The sequence below is a fragment of the Dermacentor andersoni genome, chromosome 1 (genome assembly GCF_023375885.2).
Source record: "Dermacentor andersoni chromosome 1, qqDerAnde1_hic_scaffold, whole genome shotgun sequence".
Classification (NCBI taxonomy): domain Eukaryota; kingdom Metazoa; phylum Arthropoda; class Arachnida; order Ixodida; family Ixodidae; genus Dermacentor; species Dermacentor andersoni.
The window spans coordinates 294267127-294285980 of NC_092814.1; the positions used below are offsets into that span (position 1 = coordinate 294267127).

General features: G+C 49.4%; 1 protein-coding gene and 1 long non-coding RNA gene across 5 annotated transcripts in view; one reads left to right on the forward strand and one right to left on the reverse strand.

The window, feature by feature from the left end:
• Window positions 1-18854, forward strand: part of pan (transcription factor pangolin) — a 222987-nt gene that overhangs the window by 183462 nt on the left and 20671 nt on the right. For all 4 annotated transcript variants that reach the window (XM_050196805.2, XM_050196806.2, XM_050196807.2 and 1 more), the window contains one exon: window positions 18588-18785. In XM_050196805.2, the coding sequence (XP_050052762.1) occupies window positions 18588-18785 (198 nt within the window). The remainder of the gene's footprint in view (window positions 1-18587; window positions 18786-18854) is intronic.
• Window positions 6599-11733, reverse strand: LOC129380962 (uncharacterized). The gene is made up of 2 exons (XR_008609198.2): window positions 11422-11733; window positions 6599-6840 (listed from the first exon to the last, which is right to left on the reverse strand). It is a non-coding gene; the product is annotated as an uncharacterized lncRNA (long non-coding RNA).

An 18854-nucleotide genomic window follows, 5' to 3' on the forward strand; every position in this document is an offset into this window, starting at 1 on the left:
GAGGAGCATGAATTAACGATTAATCTCCGCGGCATTGCTAAGAGCCAGGCTCGGGGTTCTGCTTCTTCTCCGAAGGGCTTTCTTTCGCTTTGCTGTGGTTTTGTATCGCCAATGTAGCCTTTCTTTTTTTTCTTTGTCCCATTAAGTATGCTTCTTCTGCCGCCTTTATGCTTTCTTTGCACTGATCCGGACGTGCTGCTTTGGTCTGACCTTTGCTTCCTTTCCGTTTCTTTCGACTGTTGCCCGGCTATATACCGGCGTCCGCTTTTCCCCGTGTCTTTATTGCATCGCTATCCTTCGTATACCGAGGTTGAAGTGTGCTAAGACGCTCCGGCCTTTGGATCTTATTCCCATGTACTTCTCAGTAATCGAATCAGCGTTCTATTTCTTTTATAAGTATTTTTGTTCACTCTCATTCGGTGCCGTGAATAATGACGCTCGAGAAGGAATGCATTGAGGCAGGCCAGTGGCACAAAAAAAAAAATAAATAAATAAAACGTGGTAGAGAGAGAGAGAGACTTGCGAGACTGCCTCTCGGAGGAGTGTCCATGGAAGCGATGAAAAGGTCGCCGCAGGAGCACGCCGCGACGCGCATTTGTAATGCTGAATCCGTAGTGTGGGGTGTAGTGTATGCATATGTCGTCGGCATTCGGCTGCTGCTTTTCTATATTTACATCTGGCAGCGTGGGAAACGCGGTGTCTTAATTGGCGGGAGCAGCGAGGAGCTCGTATAGCTCACCTTCTGCCCTTCGTCCTTTTCCGCTTCTTTAAACGGTCGGAAACGAACTGAACATGGTTCGTAAATTGGAGTTCGCTGACTCCGCGAAGTTAATTTGTACTTTTTGCTTCTCGGGTTGAAAGTAAGTCTACGTTGTTTACTTTGCGCTATCTTGTACAGTATTCACCAGCCGTCAGACGACTCAGGAGCTTGCACTAATAGTTCGTGAAATAAGGGGTAAGCAAGAAGGCTTGCCTTTTTGTTATGTTTTCATTTTATTCCGTTATGCTAGCATGCCACGGACGAGGAAGTAGTTGGTGGTATTGAGCAACGGGTCACAAGCGCCGTTAAATTTTGACTGACAGTACGTTTCCATGTGATATATCGAACTACTCGAGCGTGGAGCTGGCGAGGGGCTGTGTGTGTGTGTGTGGGGGGGGGGGGGGGGGGGGGGGTATGGCTAACCGAGTTGATGCTTCCTTCAGAAATGTGGTGCACCGTACGTTACATCCTGCACACCACGCGCACAGTCTCTTGCTAATAAAGTATAACCGTACCTGCTACGTTTGGACCTTTGCCCATGTCAGACACGCGTAGCCACGTAGATAGCGATATGGCTCTTCCATTTTTTTTTTGCGCACTTGACTGACTGAATTTGTCCGTTTTGTATTCATCATTAATATTCATATAAGTAGTGCGCGCGAAAGCCCGTATCAGCTCCGACCCCTTTAGACGTAATTATGCTCAACGAGCTTCTAACGATGTTTCGAATTTTGCGCTTCTTGCATCATCGCATGGCGCGCAGCGGTTTAAGTACTAATTTGAAAGGAACACGCAGAAAGTGCTTGCGGGGCAAACACATACACGCGCGCGCGCATGTTGGGAAAAGAAAGGAAGAAAGAAAAGTACTTCAGAAAGCCCGAGAAAAAGTGCGGGGTCGGTCGGGCAGCGGGAAAAGTGTGCGCACTTTCCGCGCGCGGTGGTTGGTGGTAGTCGCGGCGGCGGTGCTCGGCAGGGATATCCACTTGAAACCGCGCTGCTGTCGTTCAATTTGCCTGCGGGCGGAATATCCTATGCGGGCGAGCACTCAACCCTAAGCGAACGGAGCAGCTCTCCCCCGTTGCATCCCGACTAGGGAGCGCAGATGCACTTGCCGCGATCGAGCGGCGCGCGCCGGCGGTGCGCTGCTATCGGTCGGGCCCCTTCTTCATCCGGCGCTCCTTGTGCAATCATTTCCCGACCGCCGGCGTTGACGGAAAACGCGGCATCGCGTCGCCGGGTGCTTCGCTCGCGGCACGCGTGTCGAGCGATATATACTTGGTGGTTCTCGAGGGGGTTGTCTTTGAGGTTTCCTTTCCCGCCGACCCCTTTCGCGAGTCTGCAGTTTGCTCACGTCGCGTCGCCGACGGCTTTCTCCATTTCTCTCCGGCCCAGCGGTGGCTGGCGAAAGTTCGTTTTCCTTCGTCGCGTTCCGTTTACTTTTTACCATCTCGTCTTTTGCGGCATTGCTTGCCTGATTATTAAGCATAAAGTGATTTTAGCTCCCCTTGTCGGCTACCTTCAAGTGACCTTGAGCCATAAGCTAGAGCCGTTATCCGGGCGCTCAAACCAGAACATCCGGGCAAGTCGCGAGAACAGAATGAGATCATCCGGGCAACCAGACAAAAAAGAAAATGCGGTCTCTGGCCCCCAACCCTTTGTACAGGACCGCGTTACATACGCTAGTTACGGCCCGAGCAAGTTACAATATTGCTTTCGTGTTCTTCCTGATGTTTGTTTACAATATAACTCAAGCACTTATCACTCAATATCACCCAGTATACTTCTAGTATACTGAAGTTTTATTTATCATTTCCAATAGGGGCGACGATCAAAAGGCAGATACAGGGCACCATACACTTAACTGTCATCTTTTGGCGCTGAGAAAGGGTTGCCTGTGCTCTTTCGAACGCCAGCGGTCCGTGAGTTCCGCGGTGCGGGTTTTGCGTCGCCTCGAAAGATGGCGCCAGGCTGCGTGGCGCCTCCTTCAGGCGCTTCTAGCTGGGCTGAGCGCGCTGCTTCCGTGGCGTATTTCGCTGCCTGTCGTGCCGCCTTCAGCCGGTTTTCTTCTTCTAGCTGGGTAGCGTTCACATGGACCACTGCACAGTATGGCGTGATTCGGTGTGGTGCGAAGTTCCGAACATGCACTACGCCCATTTTAAAATTGTGGCTAATATCATCTCCAACGAATCTGCTTTGCCGGTTGCCATTTCATGCTTACATCTACTCTCGATACGGGAGAGCCGGCAATTTTTGGCTTCTGCTTTCCTCGATAGCTCTTCCTTGTGCAGATTTTGCGCCGATAGACCGATACGCAGATTTCGTGTTTATTTTGAGCCATGACAGGTCAGCCTCTATTTTTTCGCTTCCCCGCACTGCTACCCTTTGGCTCACCGAAGGCAGATCGAACGGCTACCGGCTGTGTTGGCCCATTGTTTCTGACGTTCTGCTGCTGCTATGCGCGAGCTCGCGGTTTCGATTCCCGGCAGCATGGAGATGTGGGTGCAATGCGAAAATGCTCGTGCATCGGTCTTTGGGTGCCCGTTTGAACAGTTCACCCCAAGTGGTCAAAATTAACCCGGAGGTCTCGAGACACTACGGCTCTCTCATAACTCGCGTACACTACTTTGATTTGAATGACTGACAGTGCTGCATGCGGCGTCTGCGGCGTGGAAGAGAACATCGTACATTTATTGTGCCATTGTCATCGATTTCAGTCGGAAAGACAAACATCTATAGCATTGCGACGACTGGACGATCGGCCGTTGTCTGTGCAAGTGCTACTTGAAAACCGTCCCCATGGCTCATCGGCCCACAAAGCTATTATAAAGGCACTTTTGTCTTTCTTGAAGGCGACTGACCTATGTGAACGTCTTTGACTCGCTGAGGCCCTCCGCGTGCGTGCGCGAGCTCACCGCGGCTTTCCTCCCCCACCCCTCCCTCTCTCTATCTTTCTATTCCCTCTTTCCTGACCCCCAGAGTAGGGTAGCCAACCAGACGCATTTCTTGTTAACGTCCCTGCCTTCTCTTTTTATTTCCACCTCCTCCTCCGTGTAGTTTTGAAACGTTCATCAGTCAGTCAAATCGAATCGTCTGTCTCGCGTCCCCCTCCTCGCTCAGCGGTGCTCCTCAAACTCAAGGTACAATGACGTCTCGTGCGTCCCTCGAATAATAGGAGCCGGCACACGGCGCATTGTGTTCCTTACGCACCCCAGAAAGGAAGGGCGTCCGACCTCTTTCTTGTAGGCCGTAGACGAGCGCCCGTGCATTTCGGTCCTTCCCACCTCTTTCCACAGACTTGGAATCCACGTGCAGCTAAATTAGCTGCGCGAACGGCCTGGCGGCGGTGGCTGCCGGAACGCCATATTGATTGGGGAAATAGCTTCGCCCCGAAATTCCGAAGCATCGTGCGCGACCTGCGCGCGTGCACCATCGGCGGCAGCGGTGATGCATGAACACTGGAGAGAGTGGCGCAGGAAACCCTCCCCCGCGCCTTCCTACCCCCCCCCCCCCCCCCACACACACACGCACACGCACGCGCGGATGGCTTGTTAGGGTAATTGGCAGGCGAAGAGCGCTCCTTCTCCGCTAGCTCCGCAGCGCTGCAGTGAAGCCGCCTCGGCGGCGCGCCTCTCCCAACGTATGCCGCCCTTTCCTCCGCTCGCTCGCTCACCTGGCGTGCCGGAGGCGATCCGAAATCGCTCTGGCATCGTAGCACCCCTCTGCTCTCTCCGCGGAGCCTGCCCCGGGGACTCAGCGAAGCCGGCCAATCTGCCTACGTGCGCACCTGCGTCAAAAGCGCGCTTCTGTCGTCAGCGCGCGTCTCGCTATCAGACGCCACAGACGCGTTGGGCGGATGCAAGCCGTGTGTCAATGGCTGTTCCAGTGCATCCAAATCGGGGAACCCCGCCAAAGGGCAACAGTGTGCCTCCAGCATTGCGGCGCGACGCTTGCGTAGGCTGACGTGACTGCGGATTGGGTATTTTGGGTCTTGGCGGCTGCGATGACTATACGCTATAGCAGAGAGGGCGATGCGCTCCAATGCGCTCCAGTTGAATTTCTCTTCTCTTTCGGTATGATGACGGCGCGTGCGGGCGGCGAGATTGTGTCCACGGATTAGCTAACAGTCGGTCGTTCTTATATTAAGTATTTCTAAGTGAAGGTAGTTCTCCGTTTTAAACCGCGGCTTAAACTTTTTACTCTTTCCCGCAAATAACTGGCCAAAGGCCCAGTTATTTGCCGCCATAATTTTCTTGATTTTAAAAAAGATCTGACTGACTTTTTCTAATATACGTGTTGTCGCTGTGCAGGCATGATTTCACGAAACGAACTGCATGTTCCGTTTGTTGCCAGAAACTTGAATGTTTCTGCTTATAGTACACACATTGCGGTCGCACTGAACGATGCTTCGTGGACGATGGTTAAGCGATCAGAAGGTCTCCGATAGTGTGGGAAGCGAAGGAAAAAAAGGCTCATGCTTGATACTTAAGCTGAAAAGCAAACATAGTTTTACCCTTTAACGAGCAATGCATGATTGCCGATTGGGGATCGCGCAGTTCAATCCTGTGACACTATTGTCGCAAACTGAGAACGCAGCTGTTAACATACACTTGTCACGACGTTGTCTTCCCTTAGCGCAGTGTTACACAGAAACTCCCATTGCACACGGACGCCGCTGCGTCGCTGCGAGACAATTCTGGCGCACGCGTACGTGTGAACTCTCTGGTCGCGATCTTTCCGCGGCAGTTGCATCTCGGTAGCGCCTCGGCGCGCGTGTGTTTCGGACACACTCGCGCGGATCAAGCTGCCCGTGCCGCTTAACTATGCGCCACACAGGGACGACCTCCTATAGCAGTGCGGCTCTCCGGGGATCTCTCGGTGCCTGCGCCTGGCGGCATCTGTCATTTCGCAGCAAGAGCGGCTTCGCTGCGTTTCGATCTCGTTGCGGCGCCGTTCACTTGGCGCGACGGCCACATCGCGTCGTGTCTCGCCCCGCTTAGCCGCGCAGCGTGGTGGTGCTTGGTGGTGGTGGTGCTCCTGTCTGCATCCGTTGCTGGCACGGACGATTTCGCCAAACTTCATTTGAACCGCTGCTGTATTTTTCGTTGGCGTCCTGTATTAGCTTTTCATATATAGCCTTGTTAAAAATTGGTTGGTTAGCTTTGTCATCAATCACGCTGTTTGTTCTAACAAGCGTTACAAGTGGTACTTCTCGTGTATCACTACAAAGGCTGACATTTGTTACCTGACCTATCGTCAGTGGCGTGGTCGAATGGTGACATCACTGTACTCTGGACCCTACATAACTGTTCAGAGGCATTCGGTTGCAGCGAAAATAATCTCGCCGACTTGTGGTGGATATTTTAATTTATTCGAAACCTTTAGCATGGTGCCCGCGATGCACGATCCGCTACCGCCAGTGCACTATATATATCCTGAAGTTCTAGCTGCGTACATAGGCCGGGGCTACTGCGCACACGTGAGTGACGTCGCGGAAGCGCGCATATGGCGTGATTTTAAATTTTACTGATCGCTTATTGATGACTGGATAGATAATATTTGTAGAAGACTATGCGAACACGACAAAGCTGTGTTAGAGCTTGGCTGAAACCCTGTCACCACAGTAGTGCGCTGCATTGGGCTGGTTGGTTCATGACGAAGAGACTAGAAACAGCGACTTCTCGATAAAAATTGTCGTCTCTGCTTTGGTCCTGTCCTTCGCGCTGTTTTTATTTTCCTGTCACCACCTTGCAGCCACATTTGAAGACATTCGCCGAGTCCTTACCTTCGCAGTGACTCTTCTCATTGCGGTGTCGAACGTTTTGAGGTTTTTTATTCCGCCTATTTTTTTTTTTTTTTTGCCCAGCTTTTGAGCTTCAAATATATTAGTTCTGTATTCATGCTTGTCAATTTATGAGAGCTACGAAGTGCCTATAAGCCCCAACTGACGCGTTCATATTTTGTTGTGTGGCTTCGCTGCATGGGTAGTTCTTGAAAGAGCCGCGCAGTTTCTGCCGTCGGCACGATCACTTCGGCCTCCGGCTGAGCAAAGTGGCGGCCACCTTCCTCTTCTCCGTGACCATCTGAAACACGAAGAGACGGAATTAGGGTGTTCATATTAAAGCGTAAAGGCTGGTTGCACTGTGAACTATAATGTATACCGTTGTGCGGCAAACATTTCAAAAACATTCCGTGGCAGCTGGCCAGAAGTTTGCCCGTAGCGCTTACTTTCATATTTCATTAAAAACCGTGTTGTACTGTCAAGGAACGCTTAGCTGCGGAGCTGAGGTGGTGCGATATTTCTGGCAAACGAGCCGAAATACGTTTGGGGCGTCGTTACTGTTCGGGTAATAGGCAGGCGCTTAAGCAGTCGTGCATATCGTAATAAAGTTGGCGCGCTCTGGAGCTGCATGCTTCATCGCAGGAAATTTGCGCTGGGCAACCATGTCTCATATACCGAAAAAAGGAGCGCTATAGTTTTCCGCGATTTGGTCGTGCGGCTTTGCAATAATAAGATCGGTGCAGTTCAAGTGCATCTATGGAGATATACGTACAGCGCTGGAAGTGCGACGCCTTCAGGTGAGTCTCCTTGCCTTTTGAAACGCTATCGCAGCCAGAACGCTGGAGCAGTCTGCTATGTACTGATCCGCGTTCGGCGCTAATGGGTAGATCTGTTTCACGGCTGCAAGCTTGCCGAGGCTAAATGAGCGGGAAACGCGACGCCTTTCGATGCGAAGAATCGTGCGCTTGTTCACATTTTCTCCCGCATGTCTAATCAACACGGGTGTGTAAGTAACGCTGAGCGCGTCTCAGCTGCCGTGCAAGATTGCACCCTTAGCAGCGTTCCTAAGCTCGGTATCGCGTGTCGAGCTGCTGTTCCTCGTAGACAGACACCCACTCACGCCAAGGTGCGCATGATCCGTTTTTTTTTTTTTTTAATAGATCCTCAGTATCGGCTCCTCGCGTAGTATACGTCCTATGCATGTATCCCAAAAAAAGTAAAGGGCAGCTAAGCTGTCCAATGTCGGCAACGAGCGAAAGGACATTCTTGAAATTATCATGCGGAGGTTGCAGAGGTGACCGCGGCCGAAATTCATTAGATAGCGGTGATGCGCGGCGTTGCTGTGGCTGGCCTATGCTCGAACGTCCACCATAGCTGTGCTGTTCTCGTGACTGTCCTCTTTGTCGACGACGCGGCCGATGAGCCCAATTTATTAATTTCGCATTGAAACATAGAAAAACTTTTCGTGTGCCTTTGTCTTTGAGCTTCTTTCTCGTGCTGTAATCTCGCGCGCGGTCCATGCAGGTGCTAAATTTAGACAGCTGTCGATCGCTGATAACGAGAAACAGATGTTGCGGTAATTAGTTTCTAAAAGGATGAGTCGAGGTGTGGGGGCTGTGTTCGTTCGCGCACCACCTGAGCTTCTTTATTTGAAATAGGTGCAGTTTCGTCAGTGTGCAAGCACGCGTGAGCTGCCGCGCGCTCACTGTACTAAAATTCGCCGCGCTTTGTGCGTTCGACTCGGTGCTTCGCAGCAGCTACTTTTGCTGTATACCGATATTAGCTCAACGCTGCGGGGCAAGTTGAGGTGACGACTTCAGCGTTGCGACGACATCGACAGATTGAAACGCGAAGAACTTCGTACGACGTGCGCCGTGTCGGAAAGCGGTACCAGTTCAAATTTTGTTGGCGCGTGCTACATATGGCTCGCGGAATCGTGGCATGTCTGCCGCGGCCGCTCGATGGAAACGCTCATCGAGCGGCCGTGCTCCTGGTTTCGGCGACCTTCGTAAAGATTTTTTATGCGGCAGGGGAATACAGAAAGATAAGTGTCCGGTTATCATTCGTGAACGTGACTGCATGGCCGAAGGAAGCTGTCGCGAGGGCGAGGTTCGGAGCCTGCGAGCGGGCCCGCTGATACCGCCCATGATTAGGGTTAAGCTTGGTAAATCCGCACGTCCGACTCCCAGCGCAGTTCGTCGCCTGTTTACCGGTTGCTGCCGAGAACTTCAAGCTCGTTGTCGTTCTCGCCATTTCGCGCTCGTACATTTCACTGCCACCCTGTGGTCACCGTTTGATCTTTGCGGTGCCGTGAAGATGACGTGACGTAAGAAGCAAAAGCAGCTAGATGAGAGAGAAAAGCGCGTGCCTCTGTGCACTCCATATAGGTGACAGTGGATACGCTCAAAACGCCCGTCGGTGCGCGCAGAGAAAGGTAGCACTACTCGTGGGTAGTGCCATCTTCTTTGCGCTAACCACTGCGGCGTTGCCTTATAGGGTAAGTTGCAAATTTGTTGATATCAGGAGAAAGTACTTGCTCTCGGGGTTCGCCCATCGGCGGCCATGACGTCGACGCAAGGTGTGAGCGCCGTTGCGCGGCGCCGCGTATACGACGGCAGCATGTGTGCGTGTCCTACTCGCTACTGGGCTTGTGAAACCGGAAGCAGCGTCGCCCCGGCGGAAGTTATTCGCTGGGCGGCCGCTATCGATTGGTTCCGTGCTATGATGAACGCGGGAGGTTGGGCCCGCGCCGCGTCGACCAATTGGCGTTGCGCCCCGTGCGCCACGTGATGGGTCGACGTTCGCCAAAGGAGGAGTCTGCGCAGTCGGGCTAGGATATCGGCCGGGATTTGCATGCGTTGCTCCCCACCCAACGTCGGGCGTCGCTGCCTGCGTTGTTAAACGTTAGCCGATCCGCTTACATTATTTCCCGATGTCATTACGTTTCATTCTTTCTTATTGTTTTTCTCCCCCCCCCCTTCTCGGCCGCGTACTCCCTCCTCCGCTTGTTATCCACAGTGAACCCTGCATCCGTGCGAGCGCAGTTCGGCCCTGCGCGCACGGCTTGTATATCCTCCCAAGAGATTGCGCTTCGGCCCCGCTTTAGCCGTCGCGTGCGCCGGAGTTCTAATCCCTGTCTGGACCGTTTGTGCGGAGTGCTTCGGTGCGTTTCGGCGCACTGCGTACGCGTGCTGCGCGGCAAGGAATTCATAGTTTACCAAGCAAATAATAAGGTGATTTGATATAAGACATCTTACTAATGCAGCTGTCTGTTTATTAGCGCCCCTCGCGACTGCGCAGTATCAACGTAGTACCGAAGGCGAAGTATTGAAATGTATTGCTCTGAATAAGTAAAAAACAAAAAAAAAATCAAGAAAACGGTCTCATTTGGAGTTCCAAACACGTTCATTGCGAGGATACAGCCAAACGCCTGTATAACTGAGCGGTTTGGACCTCCGAAATCCTTCGTTATACAGGTGGGTCACTTCGATGTAAATATCACGCACCGTTACACTCGCATAAAAGCACGCTTATAAGGGCGTGCATTAAAAGGAAAGAAAAAAAAAGGCATTTATTTAAATAGTCGCTAATTTTCTTCTGCGCATTCCATGCGACTGCAGCCGACCCGGCGGCATCGAAGTTCACGGAAGGCTTCGTGGCCAAATCTGCGAGCGACGCTAGGTAGTACATTTCTCCGCAGAACGTCGAATGACGCTCTTGCTTCCCTTGTCAAAATTCTTGGTTTCCGTGCAGGCTGTTTATCACGCTGGCCTTCGTCGACCTTTTCGTTCTTCCCTGATGGCTTAGCTCCGAGCAGGCCCCCTCGCCGCCGGCAGTCGCGACGTATTCGTCAGCCGTCAGGCTCGCTGCTCTTTTGCAACAAGCGGTGTACGAGTTGAGCGATACCTGGAGCGTTCTTGTGTTGGGAATGGGGGTTAATATATAGCTGCTGCGGAATATGGCCCTCCCGCGGAAGCTCTATGGCGGCGTCGCTATACGAGCATTGGTCGCAAACAAACCAGCCCGCCGTCGGAGTCGTCTAAATTCTTTTTCTTTCCTTCTTGCTTTTTTTTTCTTGTTCTCTTTATAGGCCAATTCGTTGTAATGGTCTTCGCCGTAGAGGCATTCACGATCCATATAGTAAGTAGAAATTATTCCGGGACGTTCGAAATCCTTTGTTTACATACAGGTCGTTTTGTTCTAACGCGTTCGATTGTAGTATGACTGCTGTTTAAAGTCAGTGGTGTTGGGTAGCGTTTTGGCAGTCGCAGCTTTAGCGTCTAGTAGAGCACGGATAAATGCTAATGCCGCGATAAAGAATTCATTGAGCCGGATAGGTCAGGCTAGGTATGACATGCTTCTCGGGATGCTTGAAGGGAAAGATGAAGCAGAATGTTTTAGAAAAACGAGAATGGCGAAGAGAGATAGGATGTGAGAAACACAACACGTCCACACTCATTAAAAATGGCGAAGAAATAAACGCTTTTAGAACAAGCACAGGTGTACGCCAAGAAAAGGAACACTAAGGACCCCGGTAAGGCGCGTAAAAAGTGTTAAAGGCGCCTTTGTGGCACGCGGCTTCCTCACGATCCGAGAGAGTTTTGAAATTCGAGACGTGCGTCGCCACACGAGGTGCCTTTCTCTCAAGTCAGCCGACCGAAGGAAAAGCGCGTTTTCGTTGTGGCAGCAAGCAGTATACGCTCTGTGAATTCGGTACGTCAGCCGCCGGTTCAATCCGATCAAATTTTACCTTGATAGCGTCCAAAAAGAGGCGGCGTATTCGCTGCATGCGAATGCGTCATAATAACGAGCTCGGTAAGTTTAGTCGGTCTCCTAGTTGACGCAGGCTGGTTCAAGGCGCTGTACGGACGTTCAGACTCACTCCCTGTGTGTTGCGGCTCCGTCAGAGGCGGTATCGATTGGCTGCCGACCGTTGCTTGCTGTACTCGAGGCGTGGTTCAACGAAAAAGAGAAACTGAACCGTGGTGTCACACGGCTTCCTCAACCTTCTTTTTTCTCACACGACCAGGCTCTTGTCGCTCCGAAAATAGCCCGCCCCGAAGAGTTGCTGCTTTTGGGTGCAGCGAATAGTGGCTGCTCGAAGGGCGTTTCCTGCGTTCGCTTGCCGCAGCTGGCCCGAAGCACGATCGCGGCAGCAGCGACGGGCGAATCGCTGCGCGCCCTCCTCCTTACCGCCCGCACTTCTGTGACACGCACGGGAGCGGCCGAGGCAAGCAGAACGTAAGACCGAAGCAGCTGTTAGTGCCAAGAACTAAGCGGCCTGTCGTGCGCGAAATGGAACATTTATACGGCCTGTTTAAAAGGCTCTAATTAGCGGCGCAGCGAGGGTTATGAAAGACGGCTATTCGATGCGCGTTGGTTGGCGCAACCGGGCGGATCGTCGCTGCGGTCGTCGCGCCAACTTTTGGAAGACCAGACAGCGTTGTTGACACGCCTTTTAAAAAGGCGACTTCGCTTGCTCTAATCGCGAGGCGCGAAACGAAAGCAGCGCAGTGAATGCTGTAGCCTCTGACTCTCTCTCTTTGTCGGCCACGGTATATGAGAAGGTGCCAAGACTGTCGAGGGCAGTGTGAAACTCTACAAGTTTGACTGCTTTTAAGATAAGCTGAAGAGGGAATGTGATACTGACATTGTTAGCTGCACTCTCCGTTTTTTTTCTTTTTTTTTTTTTTGTTCCTGAAGTGAAAGAAAGAAGGGAAAAAAAATCTGCAAAGTGTTCGTTTAGCAATGTGCGCGCACCTATTCGGAGGAACCTTTATTTATTTATTTGTCATACATAGCTGCTATGTAAATGGTACGTTACATGAGGGGCCGTAGCCGCGTACAGTTGACGGAAGGTAATGGATCTCAAAAGTGGCCGTAGAGATGTGTGCAGTGTTGTGCGTTTTCTCGTGGTGTGAAGTCAAAAAGAGACCGGCAGTGCATCTCTATCATTCACTGTCTCGCAGTGCTGTGAGCTTTCCTAATTCGCCCCGTTTCGTTTAGGTATTCGCTTTCTCGTATGTGACTTCTCTCGACTTATCGATGGCGTCGACCGAAGAAAAACTACGCGCGCTGTCAGACTTCATGGTACAGTGTCGAATGCCTTTTCATTTTTTTTTCCCTGGGGAAGCGAGCAGGCGCGAATAAGTTATTCTGCCTCGAAATTGGCACGCAGCGCGATCAATTTCAACCACAAAGCGCAGTCGTCCGCATCACGGCCGGAGTGCAGTATACGCGTCGCGCACGCACGCACTGCAGTCCGGCCGTGCGTGAATGCAGGGAACTTTGCTTTATGGGGATTGAGTGGCTCCGTGGCGCATCATTTGGCGGTACCAGGTTTCCGGTAACTGTTTGACGAACATTGCGATATCGCGATGTCGGTGTCCCCTGAAGACGCCACATCGAGGCACTCCTATGACGTATGCCATTGATAAGGACAGGAGCGAACTTGCCTGCGTGCCAAGCTGCGCTCCTGTGGACGCTTATTTTGTTTGGAAGGGTTTGGGAGTGAGACGCTGAAGAACGATCTTAAAGCGAATAGCTTTCTTTGGCTCTTTCGGCTGTTTCCGTGGTCGGCCGATGGTCGGCGGTCGGACTCGTCAAGGAAAACGTTCGTTCACTCTTTCTATCTCATGGGTTCGTTCGTTTGCGCTATTCGCTTACATTTACAATCATTGTTGATGGTTTTTGCTCATTAAAAAAATTCATATACATATGCGAGCGGAAGTGAGGCCATAGAGCATAAAGCGCATCAAGTGATGACAGCACATGTATGAGGAGAGCGTCAGCGAACGCTTTGTACAACGGCGATCTTAGAAGCTTTCGCTCCGGTGATAACAATCGGTGGAGATCAGAATCACGCCGAAACGAGGATAAATCGAAGGTGACTGTTGAGAGCCCTATAGACGGCGGACAGGGCGTTTGACCCTCGGAAACCAGACCTTTGGAAGATCTTGCATGTGGATTAGTGCCGCTTTTAGTGCTGTTGGGTCTAGTTCACATTTGAGAAAATAAATAGATCAATAATATATATATATATATATATATATATGACACTGTACCCCCAAGACTCTAAGAGGGGACACCTGTGTTATTTCCCTGTCTTACATTGTCGAATTTGCGAGTTGTTTGTAGAGTTCGAAATTGCGAATTTCAGTGGATAGGTCGCGTGCACCATTGTTTTATTTTAGCACGGCACTACAGAAGAGCTGGAGTCCGGGCGAAGACAAAAGAAGAAAACACATATGCGTAAACAGACCACAGCGCGTAAAGCTTATTTTTTGGTTTTGATTTCTTCATCTTCCTTTCAGTGCAGATTAGGCATCTCATTTCCTTAGGTGTATACACGAGTCGTGTTGGGATCGCCTGTGTATTCGCTTACATTTGGGCTATGCTAATTTGGACTGTGTATTCGCTTACATTTGGACTGGCTTGTTGCAATGCGTGTTGTGCCCTTTTTGTCTTCAGTCCCCCGGCATCTATTGAAAGAAATGTTGTCGACACACTTTCGTCGTACGTGTTGAATCTTGTGTGCTCCTGTTTTCTGTCTGGTACGACTTTACTGCAGACAAGCCGCATGCATTCCAATAGAGGGGCTGCTGCTGCACGTGATGTAGAAAAAGCTCATTCATCACGCAGTCTGCGTGCATTCCATCCAACAAAGGGGTTGCTGCTCATGGGTGTGGAAAATCTCGGTCATCGTACAGTGTGGCGGTGTAGGCGAGACGAGATTATTCGGCGGCGGTTCGAACGATACCTAACGGCAGGAGGTTTTCGAAAACTTTTCTCAAATCGTTGCGAAATGAATGCCAGCGGAGTTCGTCATATTTGTGACGGCACGTGGCAGCTTCTCCATGACGTCACGTTTTTCAGCTAGTCGTCAGAAGCTGGGGATAGTTCGCGCCAGCTAATCAGATCATCGCAAGAATGCTCTGTGAACGGGCGGTGTTCTTACGCTGCCGTATCGCGACAGCTGACAGTCGACGAAAAGGCTAATCACGACCACGAACCGCCGCGAACCATTTCTGCATACAAAGAAAGAGTTTTGTGAATTCGGCTGCTGATTAGCTGACGCAAGTTTTGATTGCGCCACTCAGCACGTTCTTTAGTGGGACCAAGGCTATGTTGAGGACATACCATATTTCGTGCAGCTTTACTTTGGCTCGGTCGTGCGTAGGCGTCGGTGGCGCCATCTGGCAGTATTTTCACAAAGCAATTGGCGCACGCGCCAGGCTGCCGGGCGGCAACAGGGATATCGGAATCCGGCTGTGTAGTTTCTGTTGGCATTGCTTAATCGTTCGCCCGTTGCGTACACATTTCGGGAGATAACTCATGCCTTATGAAATTTCAGAAAGCAGTCACATTGACCGATTTAAAGGCATAATAAGCGCAGCGTGAATACATTGTGAAGGGCTTGGTTTCCGAGAGAAAAAATATACAGAAAAAGGTTCACACACAGGCACAAAAAAAAAAAAAGAAAAGAAGCGACGTTTCTTTCCACCGCACAATAAGGGATAGCCTCACCGGCTGTAACTTCGCACGTTTCGCATCTCCCGATCTTTGATGGATGGATGGATGGATGGTATGAGCGTCCCCTTTTGAACGGGGCGGTGGGTTGCGCCCCCAAGCTCTTGCTATTATACTGCCTAATTATACTGCCTAGGTTAAATAAAAGAAAGAAAAAAAAAAAAGACTATGAACTCCCACAACCAAATTTTCTGACCCCCTATTGCCAACTTTACTTTTGTATGTCTACATTTTTTGTCGTTTCCCTACTTTTCTTCCACCAATCTTCCAATCGCCTCTTGCTAATCTCTATTGCGGACATGTTTACCTTTCCCCTGCTCTCGCTGAACCCAAGGGCTTCAAGGAGACCAGTGGTGCCTAAATCGACTGCTGGCCAGACGTCTTCACATTCTAATAAAGCATGCTCCATCGTTTCCCTAGCTTTGCCGCAGCAAGCACATGCTTCTTCTTCTTTCTTATATCTCGCTTTATAGGTGCGTGTTCTAAGGCATCCCAATCTCTCTTCGAAAAGTAATGAGCTTCCCTTTGAGTTATCATAAATTGTTTCTTTCCTGATTTCGTTTTTTCGTCTTAAGTAGTTACCCATGGCAGGTTTCTTTTCCATTGCCACCACCCATGAGATTATTTCAGCACCTCTGACTTTCTGCTTGACGTTCATTCTTGCTGTGTTGCCCACCCTACAGGCCGCACACTTGCTGGTAAGCTTCCTAGTTCTTTTCCTCCACTGTGAATCAATCTTTTTTCCGTACAGATACCTCAACACTCTCCGAGCCCATTTACTTTCTTCCATATTCCTCATAATTAATTTTACTGTGAGCTACCCTCACTTCAAAACTAGTCCAGCCCATATCACCCTGCATAGCTTCATTTGTAGTCTTCCCGTGAGCGCCCAGAGGCATCCAACTGACCTTTGGTTCACGTCGAGTCCTGATTGTACCCCTGATTTAAAGCAAACAACCACATTTCCAAAAGTAAGTCCTGGAACCGTTACACCTTTCCACATACCCCGGAGCACTTCGTACCTATTGTATCCCCATAGCGCTCTGTGTTTCATTATGGCTGCATTTCTCTTCCCCTGTGTTGTTATTGTTTTTTTCCTGTGTTTCCTGATATCTGTCGCCTTTGTTTATCCATATACCAAGGTATTTATATTCTCTTACCCGAGGTATTTCCTGGCCCTGTATTGCCACTGTCTGTTCACTGTTTTCATTGAATACCATTACACCTGATTTTCTAACACTAAATTTCAAACCTAAATTGTTGCCTTCCTGTCCACAGATATTAATCAGACATTGCATATCACCTTGCTTGTTAGCTAGCAACACAATGTCGTCCGCATAAAACAAACATGGAAGCTGCTGCTCTACTACTGTACCTGCCTGGTTGTATAAGAGATTAAACCCTATATTACTTTCCTCTAGCACCTTTTCCATCCTCACCATGTACAGCATAAACAGCAATGGAGATAAAGAGCACCCCTGCCTCAGTCCCTTGTTGATATCAACTTTCTCCTCGCTCCTTATCCCTTCCCATTCAACGGAAACGGTACTTTCTGGGTAAATCTCTCAAGAGCTGTAGACAATTGTCACCTAAGCCTTCCCCTTCCCGTCCTCCTGATGCAACCGTGTCATCTACGGTCACAATTTGTAACGTCGGCAGTGCCAGGGTGGTGCAGGGTTGCCAGATTTCGCTATTAATAGCCAAATTGGTTTACTTTTTCTTCTAGTGGGCATCGAAAATTCTTATTTGGCTACATAGCCATATTTGGGTTACTTTTTCATCTTTGGAAGACGAAATACAGATACTTTAGGCCTGTGTGAATATTTCGAATACGAATCAAATAGTCCATGTTGTTCATTTTGTATTTGATTCCGAAGTTAACTAATTGAACTTTTCACATATTCATTGCATTCGAATACTGTAGGGACAACTACAGTGCTTGCAGTCTACACAGTGAAAGACTGATGCAAGTAGAGACTCTTCCAAATGATTGTCCCGATTGCCTCTGAAGAGCACGTTTGCCAAATCAGTGGAGCTGTTCTTTAGCATAAAGTGAATATTCCGGGGAAAAAGTTATGCAGGAAAGCATAAACTAAAGCATGACATGAATTCTGGAGTGTGCTACAGCCACTAGAGTGCTAACTTCTCAGCTCAGTGTAGTCACAGAGGTTGCAATAATTAGTCCAGCTAGCTGCGAAGAATGAGTGCTCGAAATAAGGTTAAGGATCATGCTGACTAATGTGTATACTAACTTTTCTTGCCAAATACAGAAGTTTGGTAAACCACAAACCTGCAGAAATTGATAAAACGTTTTGACTAGTTTTGGGCTACGTATTTGTCTTGTGACATTTCGGTGTTTGGCTACCCCTGTGCTATATTTTAAGTCGTTCAGCAGTTTGTTGTTGACACTATATCTTGCAACCCTGCTGTGGTGTGGCCCGCGGGGCCTGCCAGGCATGGTGCAGAGGTGTGTGGGAGGGATATGCACAAGATTCCCAGAAACCTTATTCAAGAGCGAAATAAGTTACTTTTAGATGCTCAACTTCAGAATGTATTTGAAGAGACTAATAAATACAACAAGAAGTAGCTTGTTACTTTCAGTGTATTTGAAGCTACAGTTTCTTCCACAAGCACAACAAAATGTTACACCAAGACGGATTATTTGTCTTGGAAAAAGTTAGTTACCAATATGCTTACGGTCTTGCTATTATTGACGACATGGTAGTGCCAGAAGGCAAGGCGTTGCATCATTTCATAAGAATTAAAACCAAAGTAGGAAACCAGTTCACAATTCTCCATTTTCTTTGGGGTGTAGCAAGGTATTTGATGACATGCTTACTTCATAGTGGTAGCAGAGGGGGCATAGAGGTGCAGAAGAGAATTATTTTGGGGGGTCAGCTGCTACCCTTGCCCTCTTGTCGCCCATTAGACCCACCTCTGAGCGAGGTTTGACTGTAATAGTTTTTTGAAGATACATTACTTACAAAAGTATACAAGGTACAGCATTTTTTAATGGAGCACTTGATGTAAACAAGCCTCTATCTTCTCTGGTATGTGAAGCCTTCTCTATTGGTCTTGCTTTTGCAGAAGCATACTTTATTATCACAGTTTAACTTGGTATTCCTCTTTATTGTCCCATTTCTAAAGTGAATTTTACTATTGAGAAGTAAGTGAATGATATTTGACCCACTTTTGTACTTCATGATTTAGTGCTTTTCATATGCTGCTCAATTGCTATGCATCGTATCAAATTCAGTACACTTGGGACAGTGAATTCAGCGCGACAAGTAAGTATAAATAGTCGCTGGGCATATTTCTCTAGCACTCATTAATTACATGCAGTTTGAGTAGAGGCTTCCAAAATGAATGTAGTCTTTCTTGTGCACTTTAAACATTCATGATCATTCTAAATATGCCCCATTGTTGATCTGATATTGCTCTTCTTAGTAGTAAAATTAAATGTTGTGTCTGTGTGCGAGTCGTCTCACCTTTCCATTTGTGCTCATTGGTTGATTACAGGCACTCGGCAGCTGCTGGCATGTACCCAATGCCCCCGATGGCTTCCGGGGGCTTCAGGGGAGGCAGTAGCTATGCGCCGCCTTTGCCCAGGATTAACCCTCCTCTACTGCCTCCAAGTATCATGCCACATGGCCTGCACCCGGCTCTAGTCACTCCGGGCCCTAAACAAGAACTCTCCTCCCCTCTCCCCGACACAAGGTATGCATTTATGCAAATTAGTTGTAGCCCTATGAAGTATATAATTACGTATAACACCATGTTGTCCTT